The sequence below is a fragment of the Myodes glareolus genome, chromosome 17 (genome assembly GCF_982192425.1).
Source record: "Myodes glareolus chromosome 17, mMyoGla1.1, whole genome shotgun sequence".
Lineage (NCBI taxonomy): Eukaryota > Metazoa > Chordata > Mammalia > Rodentia > Cricetidae > Myodes > Myodes glareolus.
In genome coordinates, this window is record NC_142042.1 from 20,807,946 (window position 1) to 20,833,996 (window position 26,051).

At 46.2% G+C, this 26,051-nt stretch overlaps 1 protein-coding gene across 1 annotated transcript; it reads right to left on the reverse strand.

The window, feature by feature from the left end:
• On the reverse strand, positions 1-17,571 carry C17H4orf54 (chromosome 17 C4orf54 homolog). Its single transcript, XM_048456975.3, has 2 exons — positions 12,103-17,571; positions 1-4,078 (listed from the first exon to the last, which is right to left on the reverse strand). Exon 1 carries the CDS (start codon positions 17,554-17,556, stop codon positions 12,139-12,141), a length of 5,418 nt encoding a protein of 1,805 aa, XP_048312932.3. The 5' UTR covers positions 17,557-17,571; the 3' UTR covers positions 1-4,078; positions 12,103-12,138.
• Between the last annotated feature and the right edge of the window lie 8,480 nt (positions 17,572-26,051).

Consider the following 26,051-nt stretch of genomic DNA (forward strand, 5'->3'; position numbering starts at 1 on the left):
TTTCTTTATAGTTACTTTTACTGGAAAATAACAACAACAACAAACATTGTTTTCAAAGCTGTCAATATAGAAAACCAATCCACAAGATTGCACCATCATTTACAAACGCTGGCAGTTACAGGTAAGTCGGCTCTGAATGCCGGGTTCCACGGCAGTGGTCTTCTGCATGGGCAAGAGCACTTGAAAGGCAAATCCTGGAGCTGTCGGCTGGACTCAAAGTTCCCTTAGCCATACTCCCAGCATTGTACCATTGAATCACATCAAACCTCAGCTAGGAACTTCTCCACCAAGGTTACTCCATTGATGAATTTTCAATTTTTACATTCTTTCCACATACCATCATTCATAGTCTGGGGCATAGGTCAACATTCTCCAACAATCCTTCTTTACGTATTACACAATATACACTCTTCTATCATACATGACTTCCACGGTCCTCACTTTCTCATCCAACTCTACTGTCATCGCTAGGCAAGAATATAATTTATATGTAAATACACAAACACATATCCAGATAAGGTGTTGGGGTGGGAAGAGCTATCTGCCAGAAAACAGATACAGGCTAGTAGGTAACTCAGGGAACCCGGAAAGGACTCGAGGTCACCACACTAGCTTGAAAACAGCAATTCAGCAACTTGAAGAAACACTAAATTAGTCGTGTGTATTTTATTCTGCACCATTTTGAATTAAACAGGAATAAATCCAATAACACACTTGCAACATGAAATGCTGAGTGTGTTACTAGCTCACGAGTGTCGCAGTGAATGCTCAGCTCTCCTCAGAGACAGAGGGAGTCCAGGGTTTCGAACCCTTCTTCTGGGTCTTGTGTTCACACACGTCACAAATGAAGTTTGATTCAGATCAGACTCAGGTTCAAGGTACTACTGAGCAAAGGCTACATGCTGCTCGGTGATTTTATGTACCCGTGAGACCAACCTCAGAGCCAGAAACTAAGGACTATATAAGCAGTCTCTTGACGATATATATTACTTATGTATACATCTCCTTAGAAATTATGTAAAAGCCTAACAGCTTATTGGTTTGATTTTTATGAGCAGTTTTCTCAAACAAACTCACACACAGTTTTCCCCCATCAACAGTACTGATAAGATACAGGGCACCTTTTTCTTTCAAGTATCTGGGTAAAATAGCATACCCTGAGATTTTCGGGTGCAAATATTACACCTTGTAAACTGCAGAAAGAAACTCCTCAAGCACCACATAGGAAAAATGTATACCATGATAGTCTTAAATAAAGAGTATCATTGAATGTGTTTTCTGTGCACATACACACGTATCATGAGATCAGAGCCATCTACTTAGACACCAACACCGCACACACTTATTGTGGAAGTGTAGCCATGCACTTAGGAATCAATTCTGTCCTTCAGGCCAAGGTAGGTAGAGTTCGGGGACTAAGATCATTTGCTTTGTAGAAATACAGACTCTTGTTTCTACAGTGGAAGAAGAGAATCAGAACACATCCAATCTTTTTAAGAAGCAAGAGTGAAAAGGTCAAAACTGAGTAAAGAATAAGGTGTTTGTGTCACGAGGCATTTTCTGGTCATTTAAGATGGATGTGAAATGCACACTAACTTTTGAAACATATCATAAAGTTGTTCGAGTAAAATTAATTTTTAGCTTAATTACTCAGAGATGGTCCTATTTGCACTGATGCTTTATCCTGGGCTTCATTTACCCATGGGGGCAATTTCAGTAAGTGTTCAAAGAAAGACATCCTGGTCAACTGAATTTTCATACTGGCTACATTGGCGCTTAGTTTTCAGGAAAAAGGTCAAACAAGGCCTGTGTCAACTTGACCGCATTACCAATAGGGGAGAGGATCCATGGGTTGCAATTCCTTCACAGAGTTCCTCATGATCATTCTGGAAACTGAGCCTCACACATGACCTGAGAAAAAAATTACAAAGGCCAGGCCATGTTCTGTTAGATTCAAGCACTGAGCTCTATTTGGGGTATTTTTAATTAGGGGTTTTATGATATAAAACATGACGGGTAGTTCAGTAGTTAAGAGGCCTTGTTGAGAGTTACCGCTTCTTGGGGTAGAAGGCTTTCTAGATTCTTGGTTCCTCCCACATTGGTTGAAAGAAGAAGGAATAGCCACATCACTCAAATGTCCATGCCAGCTCCAGAAATGACAGAACAAAAGGAACAGAGATTGGGATGTATGCCTATGAGATGTTTTCTTCTCCATCAGTCGAGGTAGGAAGTGGTCCAGCAGACAATGCTGCAACTGTGAATGGCCGATAGCTGGTATAAAAGGTATCAACATGAGGCTATAATTGTATTTTAACCACTTGGACACATCACATCCTTGGAAACATCCTTGTGGGAGGGCTCAGCCTTTTACATAAAAGCAACAAATAAAATTTTCCCTGCCTCAGTTTCTCTCCTACCATGTGAGAATGGAAGACTCAGTTCTGCTGGTGATAGTGAACACTGATAGTAGCCCATGGGCTTCCAACCTCTGGACTGACACATTTTCTGAAGGAGAAGGAGTGTTTCTTTGTGGGGAGCTGGCAAGCAAACCCATGGGGCTTTCCTGAAAGTCTCCTGGGACATAAGAATTCTTCCTGGTGTGGGTTCTATCCATGCAATATGCCTGTATATTCCATCTTTTCCACTCAAACCCTTGAGATTTCACACTGCTGCTTTGGGGCCTGCAGGTTGAGATCTTTGAAAGAAATGGGTTCTAGTTTCTTGTTCCAATCTTAAGTGACCTGATAGGTAGCCAGTTGGCTTGAAAAAAAATGCTAAAGTTCTGGGGGTGAATCTTCTATGAGGAAGAAACAATGCTTTCCTAAACATGGCCCAAAGGCTTCTTTCATTCCAGAGATGATGCTTCATACCATGCCTCGGAGACGAAGCTTTATTTCACAGCTGTTGGCCAGTGACTGAGGGGTCAAAGCCACTGCTCTTGCCTCAAATCTTGCTCTTTATCTAAAAGAACTGAATTTTTAGAACTTGTTTTTCCCCTTTAAGGGTGGCCCTCGAAGTGACATTGAATCTGTTTGGTTTTGAGTCTGGATTAAAAAACAAAAGCGTAATTACAAAGTAGTAAAATTGTGAAAAACCTTAGAAAATTCAGTATTATAAGGCAGCATAAAATCCTTCACTTCAAGCAACACTTTTAAGTAGAAGCCAAATATAGGTCATCAAAATCAAAATGATAATTTAAAGACTTTATCAGAATGCTTTATCTTTAGACAAATGAGTAACTGAGAGATTCCTTACGGAAGTCTTGAGAAAATATGTGCTCTTTAAAGGGTTTCTAACCTAACTGATTAGAAAGTAATCAAGAAATTCATAAGTGCATCATTTAATTGAGACACCAATTAGGACAAGCTGAATGTGTCTGCTCAGTCACAATTGGGTTACAACTGGTCAGTAAAACATCCCAGGGGGTTGGCATCTTAATATCTGTTAAAAACCTGAAGCAAGAAGCAAGCACCGTGACTACAGATTTCTCCTTTGGGATGGCGAGGGCTGGAGGGAACCAGGGACACTGAAGCGAAGGTCCTTCTCCAGAACTTCAGGCGGCCAATGGTAAGAGGCAGGAAGGAATCCATGAAGGAAGTCGCGAAAGGGGCAGGTGTGTGTGCTGCACATTTACAACGAAGGTCAGATTCTTGAGAGCCGCTAATATAGTTCAAGGAACTCCAAGGTCATTTGTGATCCTATTATTAATTTGCTGATTTGGTTTGCAATAGAATCAACCAGATTCTACGGCCTGCTCTGAATGAACCATTCAAATACTCAGTGTACTGTTTGCCTGGTCACACATGCAGGAGGGAAGGCAGGGATAAGAAAGCATACATCCTGTATTGAAGTATAAAAAGAAGTATTTTATGGGGAGAAACACAACCATTCAGTCATCTTAGTGAAACCGAAATAACGACAGCTACCTCAAAAGGGAGCTGCGCAGGAAAGTATACAAACTTGCACACGGGTCCTAGGAAATAAAAGTTCGTAACACAGCTGGTAGGTTTTCAGCTGAACTGGCAGTGTTACGATGTGACTTTCGGATTAAAGAACAGTCCGTATTTCTGCCTGGCTCCTGCAAAAGAAACAGATGCAAAGAAAACACAGTCAAAGGAAAGATGGTTGATTCTGAAAGAATATTCCCCTGTAAAGGCGTGAGAAAATCTCACACACCCTCCATCTGCTATTTAATTATTTGGCTCATTTCCCTATAATTTGGAACTTATATTTTAAAATGTGCTTTGAAACAATGCCTCTGAAGCTACTAGTCATTGCTGAAAGGGCCACCACGTGGAACCTGCCTTTGGAAATTGAATCACATTCCATCAACTGTTCAAAAATGATTTTATTGTTAACTACTTAGTTTCTCTGAAATCATTTACAAGAATAAAACAATATATTGTATGTATCCCTAAAATTCGCATATAGAGCTGATTTTTAAGTTAAATGGCATCCTTTGTAATTTACCATGTCAGTAATCTAATTAGATGAATGAAACACGAGGGATTCTTGGAAAGCAAATGACCGCTAACTAAATCATGTGGAATGTCTTTCTCACAGTGCACTATTATATAGATTAGATATAATGGTTATAACATGTAACTCAATTAAATCCATTTTAAGACAGCACTGACATTGTTCAAAAGCATTCGAGAAATTATCCCTTTCTTCTACATTTATTAATTTTTAGTATAATCTACTAGAACTTCGCTTAAGAACCTTTTATAATGCTTAAAAGTTGGTATGCAAATGTAAGATTATAAAGACAAAAATAAAATGAACAGCAAGTGATACTTGTTGAGGAGGAAGAAGTCTCTATCATGTGAAAAATTGCCTTGGGGAAGAAGAATCAAATAATAACTCTCTGCTTGCGATCAAGTAGCAAGGCAAGGGATACTTTAGTCCTGTGACCCAGGGCAAAAGTCTGCTTAAGCACAAGATTATTAAGACAGTGAGCTAGAATAATAATGCTTTTGCAGTGCATATGAATATACTTCAACTGTATCTTTTTGTTTCCTACTTATATTGAACAAATACATTGCGGCTAAAGAAAATGTTGGCGTATGCAGTGCCCACAATTTAGCAGTCCCCTGGAGCTCAATGATACACAATTTGCTAAGCTTGATTTTCTACCTTAGCTCACACTGAACAGCGAGAATTCTGGCTGAACTGAACGTAATCACATGCAAAGGAGGAGTGACCCTAAGAATGATTTCAGCTGCATAAAAGAACTGGACAGTAGTTTGTAGAGGCATTTCCTTTGTATTTTAATAAATAAAGCTTGCCTGAAGATCAGAAAATTAAAATAGCCACACTGGCCAGTCTTACAGACCATGTAGTAACGACACACACCCTTAATTCCAGTAGCCACAATGACACACGCCTTTAATCCCGGCTGGTAGCATCACTAATTTGCCATAGAAACCAGGCGGTAGTGGTGCACGCCTTTAATCCCAGCCCTAGAGAGGATTATAAAATGGGAGGAGACAGCTCTCAGTCTCGGTCTCATTCTGAGGTTTCCTGGAGTCAGGATCACTATTTCGGACTGGGGTAGAGGTAAGAGCCACTGACTGGCTGCTTTGCTTTTCTGGTCTTCAGGTTGGACCCCAATGTCTGTCTCTGTGTTTTTATTATCTGTGCTCCAGTAGTTCTGGCTTGGTGCCATCCTAAGGCAACGTTCATAAGGGCTCCGTGAGCAGAGAGGAAGGGCGCCAATAGGAGCAGGGGAAGGGAGGGAGGAAGAAGAGGAAACTCCCCTTCAAAATGGTAGCCAACTGAGACAACCTCCTGGGATCATATTCAAGGATCATTAATCTAGATAATACTTTGTGGATATCCATAAGGCATTTTTTCTGCTTCTATTAATTTTAGAAAAATTTTGTTTGAAGATTTGAAAGTATTGACCTAATTTTTATTGAGGGTGGTATAATAATAATCAGCCAATAAAACCCATCAGAGGCCTTGCAAGGGGATCCTGGGGGAAGAGATGAAGGGTTAGTTATACCGCGTTAGCAGGGCTCTCCCCAAGTGCCTTCGCAGGAGTTTAGGCCTGGAACACTGACAGCATTCAGCAGGGATTCAGTGTGGATTTCCCCTTGCTCCTCCCAGGCTGGTGCCCAGACAGAGAGGAAAATCACCACTCACTGTTGGCAGGCTGGACCCAGAGTTTTATAACATGCTGGAAGGCTCTGAGGGATACTAGAATGCCCTGGCACCCAGCCAACCTGCCTGGAGAACAGCCAGCTCTGAGGGGACTGCAGAGCTGTGGGTACTCTCCTGACTGGGAAATTTCAGCTATCTGTGCACCCTGGGCCACTGAAACAATAGGACTGATTTCCTCCTTTGTCAAGGATCTGAGGGAAAATCCAAGGTATTTATGACTTCTTATTTTCAAGAAACAAGTTGACACTTACTACATTCCATGCTCTTTGAGGTGAGTTGACAGTTCCATCTTTACAATGTTGCCAAGGTTATTTCCATTTTACAGATGAGAGAAATGAGGCTCAAAGTGTATATAGCAGTGGCCTGGACCAGTGTAAGGGTCCCACAGTCTGGGTCCTAGCTGTCTGACTTCATGTGTACCTCTGCTCTGGTCACAGTCACATAGTTCCCCTTCAACCGCAGTGTTCCAACCCATTTGCATGGGGAGGGGGTACCCCTCACATGTATAGCCCACACCTCTCCTCTCCCAAACTATCTCGTCACTGAGGACATAACCTCCAGTCTAGTATTGCTGATATGGCTCAGGTTCTCTTAGCAACATAGAATGTTCTGGATAGATTTTTTTGACATGAGAAAAACTCATATAGAAGTTTGATACGTATTGGATATTTTCAGATTTCAACTTATTCACTTCTTCCTGCCTTTCTTAGCCCTTTTCTCAAACTCAGCATGCACACACACACACACACACACACACACACACACATGCACACGCTCACACATACTACACATACACACACACTACACACACACTACACACACACCCAAGCATACACACACGCATGCACACACAAACACACACGGTCTCTCTCTCTCTCTCTCTCTCTCTCTCTCTCTCTCTCTCTCTCTCTCTCTCTCTCCATGCTAATGAAATAACTAGAAGACTCAAATTTCTCTAGGATACAACTTTCATTTCCCACCTGACTGAACTGAAGTTAGGAAAACTAGCACCAGGGTGGCTAGCCTAGCCATGCTCTGCCGTCCTCTTGGAGGATACAAATGTCACATAATTAATTCTTTACTAAACTTACTGGCCAAGAGACAAAATAAGAATTCTGAAAATTTTCAGATAGGCTAAGCTTTGCACAAAAGGTCAGATAAGGGAAGGGGAATATTTCATAACAAAGAAAAATGGAGGTTAAAAAGTAAGAGAACCAGTGAGTGAGGATCTTCTGTAATGCACAGGCTTAGGCTTCAGATGGCCTGGACTTCATTTACTATGAATTGGGATAACTGATGTCTTCATTTGCCCAACAGGGGTTAAGAAAGTATCTACTTATGCTATGGAACAATTCTTTTGTACCCTGGGAAGACGTGCGGCTCTCATTGTTAATAAAAACCTGATTGGCTGATGGATAGGCAGGATTTGGGGGGCAGAGAGAATGCTGGGAAGAAGAGGGGTGGAGTCTCGGGAGTCACTGAGTAAGCAGGACGGGAAGTATGCAGGTGAGGTAAATGAGCCTGGGGCAGCACATAGAGTATTAGAAGTGGATTAATTTAAGTTACACGAGCTAGCTTAAAATGAGCCTAAGCTATTGGCTGAGCATTTATAATTAATACTAAGTCTCTGCGGTTATTTGGGGAGCAACTGGTGGGACATTGCTGCTCGGCAGTCTATATGGAATAGTCTACCTACATACTTGTTTGAGAAATCCAGTGACATGAGACCATGTTTTGGTGAGAAAGAAAATATAAAGGTAGACAAAGCACACCTGTAAGCACAGTGCTTGGGAGGCAGAGGCAGAAGAAACAGGGATTTGAGGTTAGCTTCAGATGAGTTTGAGGCCAGCCTTGGCTAATATGTGTGTGTATGTACAATGGAACTTCGGAGAAAGGTACGAGAATAAGCTAGAGGAAAGATTAATTCAACGAAAAGGGAGAACAGTCAATTAAAATAAAGGACATTAAGAATATTGTAGAGTTGGGCGGTGGTGGTGCGCACTGTAACCTCAGCACTTGGAAAGCAGAGGCAGGTGGATTTCTATGAGTTCAAGTCCAGCCTGGTCTACGGAGATAGTTCCTGGACAGCCAGGGCTACACAGAGAAACCCTGTCCCGAAAAACAAAACAATACCACCAAAAGATAGAATGAAACTCTAGCTATACACAATAATTGGAAAAGGGAACCACAGCCATGTTGTGGAGGGGAACAGAAATAAACTATTGGTTGTGGGATGTAATTATGGGACTAACTGAAAACAAAGCGTGGAGTTTACAGCAGCCTTGCAATTGAACATCTCTGTCCACCAGGACATGATGGCTAGCTGGACTTCTGACCTACCAGGGATGCTCAGTGTTTTGAAGTGTGTTCTGGTGAGAGAGCTGGCAAGGCCACCCAGCCCTGCACTTCAAGCTATTTATTCTGTAATAAGAACAAAACCCTGAAAAGAGTAAGGACATGGGCACATATATATAGATGTGTGTGGTAGGCTGTTAAAGTCAACTGAGTCGATGTGGGGAAGGTAATGCTAACAAAGACACAATTAACAAAGGGCTCAGAATAACTTCTCAGAGAGCAAGCAAACTCTAGGGCAGACACCCAGGAAGCTATCAAAGTGTCCTTAGAGAGAAAGAAAGGATGGAGATGGGAAAGATGCTAATTTGAATGTCCAGGTTGCAAACCAAGCCTTCCACAGAAGGGACGGTAGCTGAGCAACAGTCGTCTGACTTCTCAGTTTTGATACAAATGAATCCGGGTTTGAGGGTCTCAGAACACACCATGAAAGTGGGTGTTGAAAACGGCTCCCCCTGAACCCAGCTTTCTCTTTCCTCTTTAGTTGCTCACATATGAGGCTCTCGCTATTCGTGGGGTAGAAATAAACCCCGAGAAGTAAGGAGAAAAGAAAGGTCATGAAACTTGCTCAGAAATGAAGAAATAAGCCTTGCAGAAAAACAAGGGGCATTCAATTAAAACAAAATCATTGCCATTCTGGAAGGTTGGACCCCAGGTGGCAGGTTTAACATTGATTAAAGTTTTGTTCAAGGATCCTGTGGAAAAGTAACTTAACAAAACAAAAACACACGCACACACAGCGTCTAAAGAAACAAAGTGCTGACAATTTACAGTGCTTTGTGGGCTCCCATGAAAGCCGCCACAGCAAAAAACACAGGAAATTAGAAGAAGAATAAAAAGAAAACTCGTAATGGAAGACCCAGGAACAAGACTGTAGGTTTTACACTCAGGCTGCACAGAAGCTGCTAAAAATAGACAATGAGGTTGTCTTTGAGCTGAAAGGAACCTTAAGGAACGCTTGAACATCAGTGTAGAAGGGGAGCGCTGTCTTGTCGTGTTGGAGTATCTGCTCCTGACTTAGAGGGCCATAGTGCAGCATCTTGCAGGGTGACCGGACACCCCACAGCACACAGCGACTGCAGGGTGCACACATGGAATTCATACTCACTGACTGAAAAGTGTAACGGACTTCCTGAAAATCTGTATTTAGTAAACATCCCCAAAAGTAAACAGAGACATGAGTAGTTCAGGGTCAGAAGTCATCAGGCAGTTAGCCACAAACGTTCTCTCCGAAAGCTCAGAGCTCTCCTCTGCCTCCTCCCTTTGAGGTAAGGGCCCCTACACTCTTCTCTCTCACCCTTTGACCATTTCAGCGAAAATCTCTAAGTCTAGTTTACCTGTTAGTGGGTTTGCTACTACAATTGGATCAAATCCCTTATGTTTGGAGCTGAAATCACCTTTCCGAGACTCAGGAAAACCAATTGGGGCTTTGGACTGTTTAAGCACTGTTTTTCCAAACTGTCCAAAGAATTAGCCCCCGCTTTTTAAAAATCTGATTTTTCATTGGCAAGTATAATGTGGAGTTCTGAAGACCTTTAATTCATATCTAAGTTTGGTCTGCTAGATTCTGGCTGGTACACACAAAAAGCTCACCCTTGGTTCCCAACTCCTCTGCTTAGATCAAAACCAACATCCTTCTTCCTTCCTTTAGGACTCTGTTTTCAGCGAGGGTAGGGATAAATTCAAAGCTACAGTTTGGCTCTTGAGATGCAAAAGTCAGATTTCTGCCTGTGTCTGATGGAAACAGCACCACACTAAACCAAAGAAAGGCCAAAGGTAGCTCCTAAGAGGACCCCATGAGAGGAAGGAACTGCTGTGCAACCTCCTGGCACCCTGCACCTCCATAGCTCTGCAGACTCCTCAGTGATTGGCTGATCCAAAACAGCCCTAGGTAAACATAGCGTCTGTCCAGGGAATCAAAGTGTTGTCCCTATATGATAGCTTATCTGCAAAGCTAATCCTCCTTGCTGAGTCTCCTCTGCAGGCCCACTAGGGTTCCCTCTGTGTTCCCTAACCCGCCCCTCTTCCTTGGTGGTCCTTATACAGCCTCTCAGAGAGGAACAACCCAAACACTCTTGTCTCTAGGTTGCAACCAGAGCAGAGTTTGTGTTTCCGCTTGACTTCTTAGTAGAAGTCCCAATAATGTGATTCTGTGCAGTACTTTCTTATCTTGGAAGACACTTTGCAGCAATGCACTGTCCTAGCAACTGACATTCTGATACACATAGCATGACAGATATTTATGTCCCCAAGCTGGTAATATGGTCTGTTTACCTACACACACACACACACACACACACACACACACGTGTGCGCGCACACACACAGAGAGGCTTGGGGGAGTGACGGCTGTGTCCTCTCTTGAGATAACATTGGAATCTTAGAGAGCCTGTCATCCCCTTATCTCAGTACCCTTTGTCCTTTTCATTCAATGTGACTTTCCCAAGGAATGAAAATCCTGGGGACACAAAAATCTCAACCCTGCCTGCTCTGAAAGGCAAAGATTATCCCAGACAAGCCTGCCTGCAGCTCAGACACCCACCGTGAGCCCCTGCTGGGAGGTGTCTTCACTGTTTTCTGTGTTTGACCTGAAGTGTCCTAGTTCCAGCCACCCACATTCATGCCGCCTATCAAGTTCCAGGGCCTGCATTTCCAGCAGAAATCCCCGCCTGAGAGAACAGATCAGACTGGGCGTCAGAAACGGCTTCTCTTTGCTTCCCTTTGCAGTACGGAAGTTGTTCTTTTTCAAAGGGAGCAATGCAGATCTAGTGGTGCTTATGGGGATTGGAGTAGGGTGGGTTCAGTCCAATCAATACAGCATGAAATGTAACAGTTCTATCCAACGGATGACTTTGGCTCCAGAATCTCACCCTCTTGTGAAGGTCAAACTGTATGTGTGTGTGTGTGTGTGTGTGTGTGTGTGTGTGTGTGTGTGTGTACATGTTCATATTGTATATCTACCCACACATGAGACACATTAACAATTCTTAAGAAAAGAATTCTGATCATTTGAAAACTCAAAAACAAGAACTTAAAAAAATGTAGAGTTTTAGTGTAAGACATTTCAAGAGGAAGATGTGAAAGAAGGAAGAAAGGGATTTTTTTAATGACTTTAGAAAACATCCACTTTAAATTCTTCTTTCTTACTAGCAAGCAAACAGGTTAAATTTGTTTCTGGTGACCTGAAGTGGGTTATCTGTCTCCCCAGGAGGCCAGGAACAAAGAGATAGCCTTACTCCACCAAATCTAGAATAGGCTTTCATTTCTTTCTCCTTCCAACTGTGACTAAAGCAAAGGCCAAGAGATATTTGGGAGTTCATTTTCCTGTCATTCTCTAGTGGGACAAACATCAGACAACTTGCAAAGGTCGAAGGGAATAAGCTATCAATGGCAGATTGAGGGGTAAGGAGAGGAGGCAATATGGAAAATAAATTCGTTCCTTCATAAATCAGATGGAGTTTAGTCTCCTTTTCCCAGAATTCCCACGTCTACAGACAGCCACTGTAACTCTCCCAGTCCCAGCACAAGGACACCAATGGTCCTTCCTCTTGCATCAGGACCCTTAGAGTAAGATTTATCACTCACCAGGAGCTCTTCCGCTCTGCCATCCTGGGTCTCTTGTCATCTGTGTTCCACCACGAAGCTCATGGTGGTGCCGTCAAAGGAAGGGGGAGCGATGATCCGTGGCCCCAAGGGCTGTGAGGCGATGCTGATGACAGGCTTGCCGTGGAGCTGGGCAAAGCCCTTGGCCCCCACAAGCTGGGGTGTGGCTGCCGGGGCGGAGGAGGAAGAGGAGGCAGGGGACTGACCAGAGGCCATGAAGTAGGGGGCTTCAGTAAACGCAGCAGCTGTCTCTTTGCTGGGGGTCTCTGCTGCCACGGAGAGTTCACCGCCTCCTGCAGTGTGAGCGATGGGTGTGGGCTGCAGGGCATTGGGGGGCAGCACTGTGGGCAGAAATCCAGGATAGATCATATAGGTGGGTCCGTAAGCCCCAGGACTCAGGGCCAGAGGAGGGACAGGAAGGGACATGGGTGCCACAGGTTGTTGCTGGGAGGTCATGGGCACATCCACATATTGACCTGTCTCGGGGTCAAACAACCTCCGGGTCATGGGTTGAACGGGCGTGTCCACCAGATAATACTGCCCGGTGGTTACATCGAGGAGCATCTTGCGCTGGGTCTGCTGAGGTTGTGGCTGCTGAAAGGGGTCTGTGGGAACTGTGGCTGGGCCTGCAGGGGCTGGGGCTGCCATCCCAGGTGGCGAGAAACAGAGGACCTGAGGCTGGGACCCTTGCAGAGTGAAGGGCAACGCTTGCTGGTGGTAGACGGCCGTGGCCGTGGGCGTATGCTCAGGGCTCTGTGGCCCTGTCGGGGCAGCCACTGTTTGTCGGTGGTTGTCAGGTTTGGTACGCCAAGCTGGCTTACTGGCTCCGCTGACTTGTGAGCCTTTGGAGTTAATGGGGACCTGACTGCGGGCACTCAGGGGAGGTAAGCTGCAAAGAGTGGCGGTTGAGGAGCTGGGAGGCCCGTCTCTGGAAGCCCCAGGCCTGCCAAGCAGCTCTCCTGAAGCAGGGCTTCCTTTAAGGGGGATGGTCAGGTAATTCTCACAGGCGCTATTGCTCTTCTCCAAACTGATGGCAGGTTTCCTGTTGGTGACGTCATCAGGAGGCGCTCGGGTGGCTGGGGAGATCTTGAGGGATCTGAGTCCCTGGGATTTGATGCCCTTGCCTGTTGAAAGGCTCTCTGGAGAAGGCCCCTGTGGGAATTTGCCCGCAACGCCCCCAGTCTTTTGAGCGCTGCTAGCGCTCACAGTGAACACGTTCCGGTTGCTGGGGAGTGGGGGGAGGGGTTGCAAAGGTTGGGTTCTTTCCACGTCCTTGTGGACTGGGGGAATATAGAGAGACCTGGGCCTTTCTCTGGCCATGTTCTCAAAGGCAGCTGCCCGGGCAGACACGCTCTCAGTGCTGGGGTTAGAGTTTCTTCTCTGCAGACGTTCTATGGGCCCCCCTCTCAGGACCACGCCACCTCTGTGCCCCGTGTCTCGTTCTTCCATCTGCCCCAACTGCTTGGTCAGCTTGTCAGGGTCTCCTTCAGGTCCGGCGACCCCTTCCCTCTCCTCGCTGGCAATGAGGGACAGGACATGGCTGTCGGCCATCATGGGCAAAGGGTCACTTTTGCGCTTCCATTCATTCCTGTTGAAGCTATACAGCTCTTCCATGGACCTGACGGCAGCCGTGAGCTTCTCCAAGGCATTTCGAGCTGGCTTTGGTGCTTTCCCTTCCTCCTTGATGTCTTCCTCTTTGGTTTTCTCTGGGGTCCTCTGAGCAGAAGCCTTGGAGACAATCTTGAGCACAGGCAGGTAAGAGCCCTGCTCGGATTTATTGGGGGCAATGGTGGCCACAGGCAGCCTGCCAGATGCCCTGTGAACCAAGACAGTCCCTTCTGGGGAGGAGTTCAAGACTCGACTGCCACCGCCCGTTTTGCCCACACTTTCCCTGGCCTCTCGGTCCACACTGTCTTCTCTTGGATTCACAACCGCCTGGCACGTAATCACCATGGGGGACAGGGACCTAGATCCTCCAGCGGCTGCAGCCAGCTGCCTAGGCTTGGACCCCGTCAACCCCTGCTCCGGGGTGATGCTGCCCTTGTCACTGCTGTCCCCTGACCCTTTGATCAGTTTCCTGACATCTCTCACCTGGTGGAGAGGTCCTTGGGCCTTGGACTTGTCTCTAACATCTCTTACCTGGAACTGGGGCACTTTTTCCAGATTGTCCCCACCCCGGAGGAGTTTCTGCTGGGTCCTGTTGCTGTCCTCAATGGTCTTAAAGAGGTTCGAGTAGCTGCCACTAGCCAGTTTGGGCGTGAGCAATTTGGCAATGTTGAAGTCTGAGCTTGGCTGTTGTACACTCCCCAGCCGGATCTTGATTTCAGGAGCCTTGGGCCTGATCACTGCCATGGAGGTGGCCTGGGCAGCAGCAGGGTACTTGGTGGCCTGCTTCTCTGGCTGTTTGTCCTTGGGCGTCTGCTGGATGTTGGGCACGAAGAGGCGAGACATGATAGTAGACTTGCTGGCAGAGATCTCCCCAAGATCAGCCTTCCAGTCCCCGCCTTTGGGGAGCTTCAGCTTCCCAATGGGGGCTTTCTCCTCCAACTTCTGTGCCTCTTTCTCCTTCCACATCCGGAAGGCACTGTTCTGACTCCGGAGAAAGATGCCCTTCACGGTCTCTGAAGCACTCTTTTTAATTTCACACACTTCTGTGTGTCCATCAGAGACATTCCGGTCGGGACCAGCATTGCTCTCTCGAGGAGTACTGGCTTTGAAAACAGGGGACTTAGAACCTACGACAGACCCGTCTCCACCTACATCAGACACGCTGACCACGGTGTACTCAGAACTCGCCTCAGAATGACGCGAGCTCTGCCTCTGCAGACCCCTCTCCCAGGACTTCTCGGCCCCAGGAGGTCCTTCTGTCTCCTTAGAGGTGCTGGGGGCGTTGCGGCGCGATGTGTCAGTCACTTCTGTCTCCTTAGAGGTGCTGGGGGCTTTCCGGCGCGATGTATCGGTGACTTCTCCTCTCTCCATTTTGAACTCGTGTTCTCGCTGCATCTTCTTGGAAATGACATTTTTGAGCAGACTTGAGGCAAATTTGGACTTCTTCTGGGGGCCGTCACTGCGAGAGGCAGGCTTGCTCCCCTCAGATGTCTCTGACCCATCATCTGTGTACACCGACCCTGGACCTTTGTTGGAGCCTTTGCTGGTTCGGCAGGGCCCAGTGGCTGAGCTAGCTTTGCTCTCACTTCGTAGATTGAGGGGCTCCAGAAGTGTGACAACCCGGGAGCCAGTTTGGACCTGTTTCTGGAAGCACAGGGGTGTCTCCACATGCTTGATTTCTCCCTCAACTTTGCTGACCACAAACTCCAAGGCCTTGGTCTGGGACTTCTTGGCCTGGAGGTAGATCTGGTCTGCAGCTGCTCGGGGGCCACCACCCTTCCTCAGACCTGCAGCCACAGAGGCGGCACTGCTTCTCAGCAGGCTCTGTTCCACCCTGGCTCCAACACCTCCACATTTTAAGTCCAGGAAAGTTGACCACCGTCCAAAGCCCACTTCAGAGAGCGTGGCGGAGGATTCCCGGGAGCTGATGTTCAGAGCCTCAAAGTAGGGGTAAGCAAGGCTCCGGAAGGCCCTGGAAGTTAGGTTTCTCACCTCTTTGTCTGCATCGTCCAGCTCGCTCACTGCACTGGAGGCTCCGCTGGAGTAGTCCACCAGCTCCTTGGCCCGAATGGCCCCGCACCTGGTTTGCAGTCGAGCTGGGACTGCAATGAATTTCTTTGCATGGTCCTGAGCCACGGCTGCAGCCGAATTTTGCTGCTGTGAACTTGAACTGTGTTCAGCAGTCGTAGAGACGCGGAGGCTCATGTCGCCTTCATGCTTGGCAGCGTAAATAATGTTTTGCTTTGCACGCACGTTGCTAGGCTCATTTATAGCCTGGGAAGTTGGCTTGATTGATAGGAGGATCTGGCTTGCTGCACTCCTACAGCTGCTTGCTGCAGTGGCCGATGCCCCTGAGGCTGCCTCCCGGAGCTCCAATAAAGGCTCAGGTGGAGTGGCAGTGCCAGGTCCAGTGGGTGGGGGAGCAGTGTCACTGTCAGAGGGGCCGCTGCCCACTTCTGTGCTGCTGGTGTCACGACCACTGCTGCCTGCACTGGGGCGAGCCAGGTCACTGCTGATGGGGCTGGGCGTCCGAGTGGTGGTGGTGCTCGGCGTGGTGCTGGCGTAACAGCTGTTGTCATCCTCTTCTTCGGTGGTGATGTCTCCTGGGGTCTCATCGCTGCCACCAAAGGACGCATAGTCCACGAACGAGTAGATGACGTTGTTGTCCTCGAAATCCCAGCGAGAAGCCAGCCCCACGTCGAAATCCATGCCCTGCTCTACCTCACTCAGCTGGATCTCATGGGTGGTGATGTAGTGTGCGTCCTCGTTTTTCAGGGGGTCCCTCTTGCCCTGCGACTTGGCAATAATGTCCTTGCACTCTGTCCCATCACCGACCCCTCCTCCTCTCTCCTCCCTCGCTCCCACCCCTTCCCTTGCTTCTTCTCCATTGTGTTGTTGGCAGCTCGTTTCCGGCTCACTCTCAAAGCCTAAAGATGAAGAGGAGGTGGCCAGGACCCCCAGTAACTTGGTGGGATCATCCGTTTTGGAAAGGCCAGCGTCTTCTGCTCCGTGTACCGGGGAGGAGGAGGAAGATGAGAAGTCATTCTCACCAGTCCGGGAGCTGGAGCATTGGGAAGAAGCAGGACTCTTCCTAGGGTTTGGAGCCTCCTTGGCACGGCTTTTGGGTTCATCCTGGGCTTTTGTCTTTGGGCTCCCGGAGGCCTGCTCCTTAGGGCAGTGTTCCAGTAGTAGCTTCGTGGTCTGGGGGCTCTCCCTTCGGACTTCAGCTGAAGCACACATCTCCACATACTTGGCTTCAGGCTGGGTAGAGTCTGAAGGCTCAGAAAGCAGCTGCAGCTGCTGCCTGGGCTCCGGGTTGTCTTGAGCTCGGCTCAACTGGTCCTCCGCAGGCGTCAGCCTGGTCTGAGGGTTCATGTCGGAAGTACCGCCTTCCATTCTGAGCCCTTGCCCAGGTTTCAGTGACAAGAAGAGACAGTGGTGAGCTCTGGGGCCGTCCTGGGTCCCACTCTGGTCCTGGAGGGGCCGCAGAGTGGCCTGAAACAGGTTCCCACGTGCCTTTGGGGCTGGCCCCAAAGCTGTAGGTACCACTGCTACAGCTGCCACCACCGCCCAGTGCTTCAGCCCCTGTGGTGGGGCCTCGGCAAGCCAGACTGTGGTGGGAGGGCTCCCAAGACGGGCAGCAGAAGAGGTCTGTAGCCAGGGGGCTGCGGCTCTGGCCGCGATTGTGGCCAGGGTCCTGCTGCTGAGCGGTCTCGTCCAGTTGCTTGTCTGGCACCGTCCGGGGCTGGGGGTCTGAATGCCATCAGCCAGTGAAGAAGCAGCATCTGGAGGTCGACGCCGGGTCTGCCAGAAATGAACGGAAAGCATGTGCTGTGTCTGGTGCAGCTTTGTCGCTTTCCTGGATGGGGAGGTAGAGGGTCACGTCATTCCAGAAATATTTTTAGTGTCCATTCCCTCGCCATATCAAAACTATACTTGAGGGTAAAAGGAAGAGGCTGTGAAGAGCCGAGGGAGAGGAGGTGGGGCAGGAGAGAATGTGGCTTCTGATTCAAATCCGCCAAATGTTCATTGTGATCTGTTTTAGAGCCGTCTAGCAAGTACACAATTACCCTTCACTGGCTGCCATCTTTCTCCAGCCTCTGATTAAATGAATTTTCTCTCCTTGTTCAAAATTCAAATTTTGCACTACACTTCAAATCAATTAAGGAAACGCCAAAAATATTCTGAGTCCCCCTTGTGCATATGGTAATTTTATATTTGCCTCATTTGCATGCTCTTTCTCTCTGTGGAGAGCAACATCCCATGAGTGATAGTAAGGAAAGTTTTCACAGGACAAGATCTTTTTTTTTCAGCTGCCTTTTCTTTGGCCAAACTTAAACTCTGTGGAACATGACCTGCTTGCTTGAAAATGGGGGAGCAGGAGAAATCCTTCTATGATCCTTACTGTGTTGATTCAAAGCTGAAAGGGGAAATTTTCTGAGATCTAAAAACCTCCCTAAATACACTTGGAGCTACCGGCACTCTGGAGAAGCAGGGGAGGACAATATGGACACTGTTTCAAATCGCTATAGTATCTACTCAAGCTCAAAATAATGGTTCCTCAACTTGTAAACCCACGACAGGACAATAAGCCCCGTTAAATATAGCCTGAGCTGCAGCTCAGTGATTGGGCTCCCCTGGCTGTGTGCCAGGCCCGCAGGGCACAGAGTCAAAACGCAGGGAAGAACAACGAATATGCTTACCCTTCCTGAGTACAGTGCGGCTCAGAGGGAGGTTCAGAGGGGAAATGTGAGCCGCTGGCATGCCCCATGAAAAGCAGCCAAGATCCCAGTTCACCAGCTCTGAGATACAGCCGTTCCAAACAAGTCAAGTGTTGTGCAGGCAGATTTGCCGAGGAAACCCAATCCAGGGGTCCGGGCTAGCAACCTATGGGGCAATTCCCTGGGCGCAGTCCATGGAGAACCACAACTTGGTTTTGGCGAGATCTGGCCCTCATCACCTGCCAGGCCCGGTTCCTCAGCTATACATAGTCTGTGTGTCACTTATGCCGATTGGATAAAGTCCTATTTTAAACATGCACATTTGTGGAAAACGAAAATAACACCGTCAAGCATCCCCTTTTGACGTGAATGCCACCCCCACACTGAAGACTGTTCCTTCCTCTGAGTAGGCTTGCGGGTAGGTGGGAGGTAGGCACCCCTAACAACTGCAGCTTCTACCTTCTCCCCTATCGGGATGCAGGCATCCCAGCGCATAGTCTCCCTGAACAAGCCCTCCACCCTCCTCGCTACCACTAAAACATGAACAGGAGAGCCTGAGAGCATCAAGAATAAAATTATGGATCTAAAGTCATATCTCATAGTGAGGAGAAAAAAAAGAAATGCCTTTCAAATCTTAGTATCTTAATTAATGAGTACAATAGCTAGGGACATTTTTAATTTGTGCATATCTATATCTATATCTATATCTAGATATATCGTTCTGTTTTTTTGAGACAGTGTTTCTCTGTGTAGCTCTGGCAGTCCTCAGTCTCTCTCTGTAGACCAGGCTGGCCTCAAAGTCACAGAGATCCGCCTGCCTCTGCCTCCCAGGTGCTGGGATTAAATGTGTGCGCCATCATCGCGGTGCAATTTATGCATATATTAATAATAGAATCCTGTTTAGAACCTGATGAGTTAAGTACAATTACTGTACTGATTTTATAGATGGGGAAACTGAGACCCAGAGATGGGACAGAATTCAAATGACCAGATATTAAATCTGCATGACCACAAAGAAGCCACGTAGCTCTCTGAGTTTGGCTTTTTTTTTTTATTTCATATAATCAACCCGAGAACATGTTATGGACTCCTAGGATTAAGGACCATGATCCTATTAATAAAATGGAATTAAAGGCAGTCACCTCTCAGGCAGGCAGCGTTTTCAGCTCTGCATTTTAAGTTTTCTTTGAGGCTGACCATGCCTTGGCCAGTAAAGCCTGAAGACAGCCCAGGTACTGCGGGACAGGCGTGCTTCACAGCTGAACGAGAAGCAGAGTCTCTGCTCGTCAGGCAGTTATACCTAAGGAGGGACAGCTCCAGCACTTTCTTATGGCCCTGTCTATCACGGCAACACAACAGATTTTCCTGTGGCAAAATATAAAACTGGAAAGTCAGGAGCATTGCATGTAAGTTAATTGCTAATTTCTCTTCCTTCCTTCCTTCCTTTTATTTTATTTTTTTGTCCCTTTGTTTTTTTGAGACAGGGTTTGTAGACCACGCTAGCCTCGAACTCAGAGATCCACCTGCCTCTGCCTCCTGAGTGTGGGAATTAAAGGCATGCGCCACAACTGCCCAGCATAATCTCTTAGTACCCAAAGTTCCTAAAATCTCCCTTCCAAGTTCTGCTCCGTCTTTGAGCACAACCCTGGCCAACCCTCCCTGAGACTCAGACACAGCCTAGTTCTAATGTAGGTACTCACCTTCAGGATATCCGTGTGGCTCCTTCTCGGCCTTCTAGGGAAACAATGCCAGTGTAAGTGGGGGGAAGGGAAAATTCCTTCATATAAAGTCAATTTCCAAAAAGTTTTGTTTAAGCCAGACCACAAGGGTTCCTTTTAAAAATCAAGCAAGCTAAAAATCTGCAGTAGAATGGACTAGTCAAAGTAAAGAAATGTATAAATAGAAAAATAATGACCAACTTTAGGGTAAAGATAATAATTAAGAACTCCAAACTGTTTACCTTCGGGCATTTTTTAGAGTTCCGGGTCAGTGTATGGTACCCTGAAGGGGATGATCTCAAATCTGCTGCATAGTCTGGAGTCATTGGCAGCCACAGTGCCTTTTATTCTTTCGTATGACTGCAATGAACTTTTTTACAGATGAAGTCAGGGATGGCCTACCCAACCTCAAGTTCTGAGCAATTGGCAGTGACTAATCCTGCCAGCATTAACCCATGCTAAGCAGGCATGCTTGGGAAGCCAGGCAAGGTGTGCCGTGCCGATAACTTTAGATGGGAATTCAGAGAGCAGCAAAGGAAATGACTCGGCGTCCTTATTCTTCCCTCTGTAGAGAAAGTGTCTTAGCTTCCTCGAAAGGTTCTCTGAGATAGATCAGTGCATGACAAACCTTAACAATATTTTGGAAATTAAGAATGATGGCCAGACCACTTGCCAGTTGATCAAAAGATATTCTTATATTTAGGGTCCAGCCATGGTATGATATGGTAACTAAGCATGCCATTCAAGAGAAAACAAACAAACAAACAAACAAACAAATCAATTTACTGAAGGTAGGCCATGGGCCAGAAATGAGGAGATGCATTGCGTTAAACTTAGCCTTGGGTTAGATGCCAAATGCTTAGCCAAACCTTCTTAGTTCCTCTGGCGTGCCATGGGAAGGGAGGGCGGTGGTGCCTTATATTCAGTTGAAGGTCTTTCCATAAAGGTGGGTATAGCTCTCAGCACACATTTAGGTGAAGAGAGCTTTTCTTCTGGCTACTGCCAAAGACCCCCAAAGACCCCCGGTGTGGCCAGCCCCTTCCTCCCAGGCCCTGTAGGGACACTTGAAAATTGGTGCCTGAAAGAAAGCATCCAACCGTCATTTTTGTTTCCCTGAAAGTATCAAAAGGTATTTATTGAAATGACTGCTTCATAATCATAGGACTAAAAAGAAATTATTATTTCCACTTTATGGATTAAAAAAAGGGGAGGCTGAATAAAACTTGTGCCTTATAAGGCTTTCACACATTTTCCCAATTAACAAATGTGGTGACCTGGTTTGAACTGGATGTGAGGTGGTCCCAGCCTACGCTAAGTGGGTAACTGAGCCCTGAGTCTGTGAGGTTGTGGGGGAGGGGGTGGCTGCTGTCACAGGGCCGTGCCCATTGCAGGCCAATGAAACTGTTCCACAGCCTCACGCCAGCTGCCTGCCCACGGGACCGGACTGGCTGATCCAGAGATGTGGAGAGGCAGGCTTAGAAGAAGAGGACTGTCTCTGTGGAGGGAAAAACAGCATAGATGGCTGTGGATGAGGAAGAGAACCACGTCATTGTAGCATGGAGCTACAGACAGGCTAGATGCAACTCCTTAGCTATGCCCTTAAAACTTGGAAGGACAGGAAGGAACAGTTCACCACCAGAAATAAACCCTTACTAAGCAGCCCTTGAGGCTGCACATAAGCTCAGATGTGAAGTGGCTGTTTGCTTTGTCCCTCACGCCAGGAGGCAGATCAGGGGGTCCATCTTCTCCGGCTGCCGCCTCTGCTCTTTGTCCTTTGTATCCCTCCTGGGCTTTCTGCTCTTCCCTTCTCGGCTGTTATTCCTCTAAGCCTTTGACATGCTGCCTTAGACAATTACCTCTGCCCGGCCTTTCTCCTCAGGGAGCTGTGGAGATGTCAGGTTCCCAATAGGACTGTTGAAAGGAAGATGCTCCCTTGAAGGCCACCCTCAGGTGGAATCTCTGCAACACTCCTTAAACCAGCCTAACTCTAAATCTTGGCCCATCTCATCCGTGACCTGCCTGTCATCCCGACTTGCATATTGGGTATCCAGAGAGGAGGAGGTGGCACAGGATGTCCCCAGTCTGTGAGGCCAGAGCAGGGAAGATGTCTCTCTTGCCTTTCACAAGGTAGAAGCAGTTAGAAGCAGGATATAACTAGCCAAGTCAGCCACTTGAGTAATCACATACGTCATGTATTTCTGTAATTTGTAGGAAGCAGGGTTTTTTTTTTCCTTTTAAATTTTGAGCCCTAACTCTTGGTGATTCTTTGTAGCTTTTTATTTGTTTGTTTGTTTATCTATCTATCTATCTATCTATCTATCTATCTATCTATCTATCTATCTATCTATTTAGGTTCTGTCTAATTTGGAAAATGTGGGTTAACTGTAACGGTACTTAGAATGATCATGCCGTATCTCACCAACCTGTATATTACATTATTAGCAAATCACCTAATGTCTTAGTCACTGTTCTGCTACTTTGAAGAGACACCATGGCCAAGGCAACTCTTATAAAAGAAAACATTTAATTGGGGGCTGGCTTAAACCTACAGAGGCTTAGTTCAATAGCATCATGGCAGAGAGCATGGGGGCAGGCAGGAGTGGTTCTGGAGAAGCAGCTGAGAGGTACATCCTGAGGGGGAGAGAGAGAGAGAGAGAGAAAGAGAGAGAGAGAGAGAGAGAGAGAGAGAGAGAGAGAGAGAGAGGATACTGGGTAGACCTGGCATGGGCTTTTGAAGCTTCAAAGTCTGCCTTCAGTGACACACTTCCTCCAAAAAGGCTGTACCTCCTAATCCTTCCAAACAGTTCTGTTCTCTAGAGAATAAGACTCAAATATATGAACCTATAAGGACCATTCTTATTCAAAATACCACACCTTACAAATAAATTGGCACTGGTCATCTTTCTCATTAGAATTCAACCCCTTTTTGGGCAGGATTGTGTCTGATTTGTTTATTGTTATTTTATTTATTTATTTATTATTTATTTATTGGTTTTTTTTTTTTGAGACAGGGTTTCTGGGATCAAAGGCGTGCACCACCGCCCAGCTGGTTTTATCCTAACATCTAGGATAATGGAAGTCTCATAAAAATTAAGCTTTTCGTTCATATATCCCTGTTGTCACCCTTCCCCTTCATTCACTTCTCTCTCCCTCCCTCCCAGTGCAGGATCCGGCACACTTTGGGAACAAAATAAGTCTTTGTTAATCTGCAAAGGACCAAACAGTAGGGAATGAACAAGCACTCGTTTATCCTACATCATTCAGTCAATGGTTAAAACGTCTATTTGAAATAACTGGAGACAAACTAGCAAAATTCTTTAGGGAGCTCCTTACTAACTGAATAGCTAAGCATGGGTTCCAAGTGAAGCATTAAGGCTCTTTGACCTGTGTGTACTATCAATGCAGCTTCAAAAGACACATTCAACATCCTTAGAAACAAGACTCAAAATTAGCAAAAGTCACCCTTTTATTTTGCCTGCCTTCTAAATTTCCTTAATGACAATAAAATGTTTAAAATAAAATAAAATAAAATTCTGAGAATATTGTTATTAATGCAAATGAAAACTCCCTTCTAAAAATTAATACAAATTAAAAATCACAAAGACCATTCTTACAGGTGTAAGATGGAGTCTCAGAGTTATTTTGATTTGCATTTCTCTGATGGCTAAGGATGTTGAGCATTTCCTTAAGTGTCATACTGAGTGAAGTAACCCAGATCCAGAAGACAAATATATGTACTCACTCAAAGTGGCTTTTAGACATACAGCAAAGAAAACCAGCCTACAATTCATAATCCTAGAGAACCTAGACAACAATGAGGCCCCTAAGAGATACATACATGGATCTAATCTACATGGGAAGTAGAAAAAGACAAGATCTCCTGAGTAAATTGGGAGCATGGGGACCATGGGAAAGGGTTGAGGGGGAGGGGAGAGGTAGGAAGTGGAGCAGAGAAAAATGTATAGCTCAATAAAATCAATTTAAAAATGTAAATAAATAAATATCACAATGAAAGGCCGTGGTGGTATATTCCTTTACTCACTGCACCAAAGAGGCAGAGGCAGGTGGATCTCTGTGAGTTCAAGGCAATGTGGTCTACAGCATGAGTTCCAGGACAGCCAGGACTATACAGAGAAACTATCTAGGAAAAGCAAAACCAAACCAAACAAACAAGCCCACTAAATCCTAAATTAAGCTCAGCAGTTGAGTCAAATCCAGACTAGACATCTTCGGGCTATTCTTCCCTTTCATTAAGTCAGCCTCTGCCTCCAACAAATTTCTTTGCCAATCGTTGATCAGCCTGTGTATTATTATGTAGTGGCTTCCAAGTCAAGCACTATCCCTGAAGACATCACCTATGAAAGGTCAGGGGTCGTTAACCAATACAGACTTTGCTCTGCGCTCGGAACACTGACTGCTTTCTGCAGGCAGCCATGAGTGGGGAGGGCTGCCAGGAGGTCTGACTTTTGCTGCTGAGCTCAATGGGATTACAAAGGAAGGAGAACTCAGCCAAAAGACCCTTCATGTATTTACAGCGTGTTTTCCTAGTAACCCTTTATAGGGCCGAAAACATTTCAATAAAACCCTCCAGGGTCTCCTTTAAGAAGATGGTTTCACATTCCCAACTCAAACACCTGTCTGAATTTAATGTGCTACTATTTTAGTATGTCCTGAAATCTTGTGTTCCCTTCTGTAAGACTCAAACTGGTGTCTGTATGTTTACCATCCACACAGCCTCTAGGAAGAGAAATTGGTACAGAAGATTCTTCTGGCCACTAATGTCGAGAAGCACGGGCGGGAAAGTCATTTCATCCAGGCTAATACATCTCGATTTTCCATGTTATTTCCAACTTGGGAATATGCTCTCCTAGTTGGTGGTCTTCCTTGGATTTCCTTGAATGTCTTAGGTGATTAAAGAAGTTCTGCTCAATCCTAAGACTTAGTAGATAGAAGAACACATGCTGGGCCCACTCAGACTTCCCTCTCGTCTCTATTCCTGGAGAAGTCCACTGGATTAACAATCAGATCTGGGTCAGTACTTGGGAAACATCTGTATAATGGGCTTTCTCATTCAGTGGGTCACAGGCTGGACACTGGTCAGGCCTGTGAAACATAGCTCAACATAAAATCAAGCAGAGCCAAAATCATCTTTGAAAAACCATTTGAATCACCTGTAAGTCCCATTTCAGGATCTTGAAGATGTCACCCTGTGGAGGATGAATGGCCATAATTATGCACAATGCATGAGAGTACATGGCTGCTGGGGAAACAACACATTTGCCAAATAACATTGCTCAACGTGTCCTTCCCAGCAGCCCACCCCAGTGCTTGGCTTTGTACCTGTGCGAAGCCCAGAGGTTGAACGAGGATCTCAGCTTCTGAGACAGGTTTATGTTTCAGATCCTGACTTCAGTCCTGAAGCTTTGCTCCCACTCTGCATTAGAAATGAGTCCATTTGGAATCAGCTGTGCACCTTAGGCAGCGTCTCCAAGGAGCCGCTTCAGCCTTGATTAGACAACCAGAATCCGGGTCCGGTGTCTTATCTACAAAGGCAGGTGGGGCTTTCTTTCCCACTCTGAGGCCTGATTGTTTTGATTTCCTATTTGTTATTTGCCACCCTTCTTTTATGAAATGATTTGCTCATCTGGTTGATTTTTGGGGGTGGGGGGTGATATTTAAAAGTCTCTTGAAAGGCCAGTAAATGGATTTTTCCCTTCCTTATATTGTGGTGTATGATTTAGATTACATATAGCGGCCGAAATGAGCACCTTGCTTATGAACGTATTTGGGCAGGAAACATTAGGTTTTACAGCTTCCAAGCAAAGCACTAACCCTCTTAGGATGACCTTCTGGACCGCACTCTTGTCCTTTTGCTGTGACAAGT

Excerpts from the sequence above, each read along its gene's own strand:
- C17H4orf54 (XM_048456975.3), bottom strand. The coding sequence starts at position 17,556 with ATGCTTTCCGTTCATTTCTGGCAGACCCGGCGTCGACCTCCAGATGCT.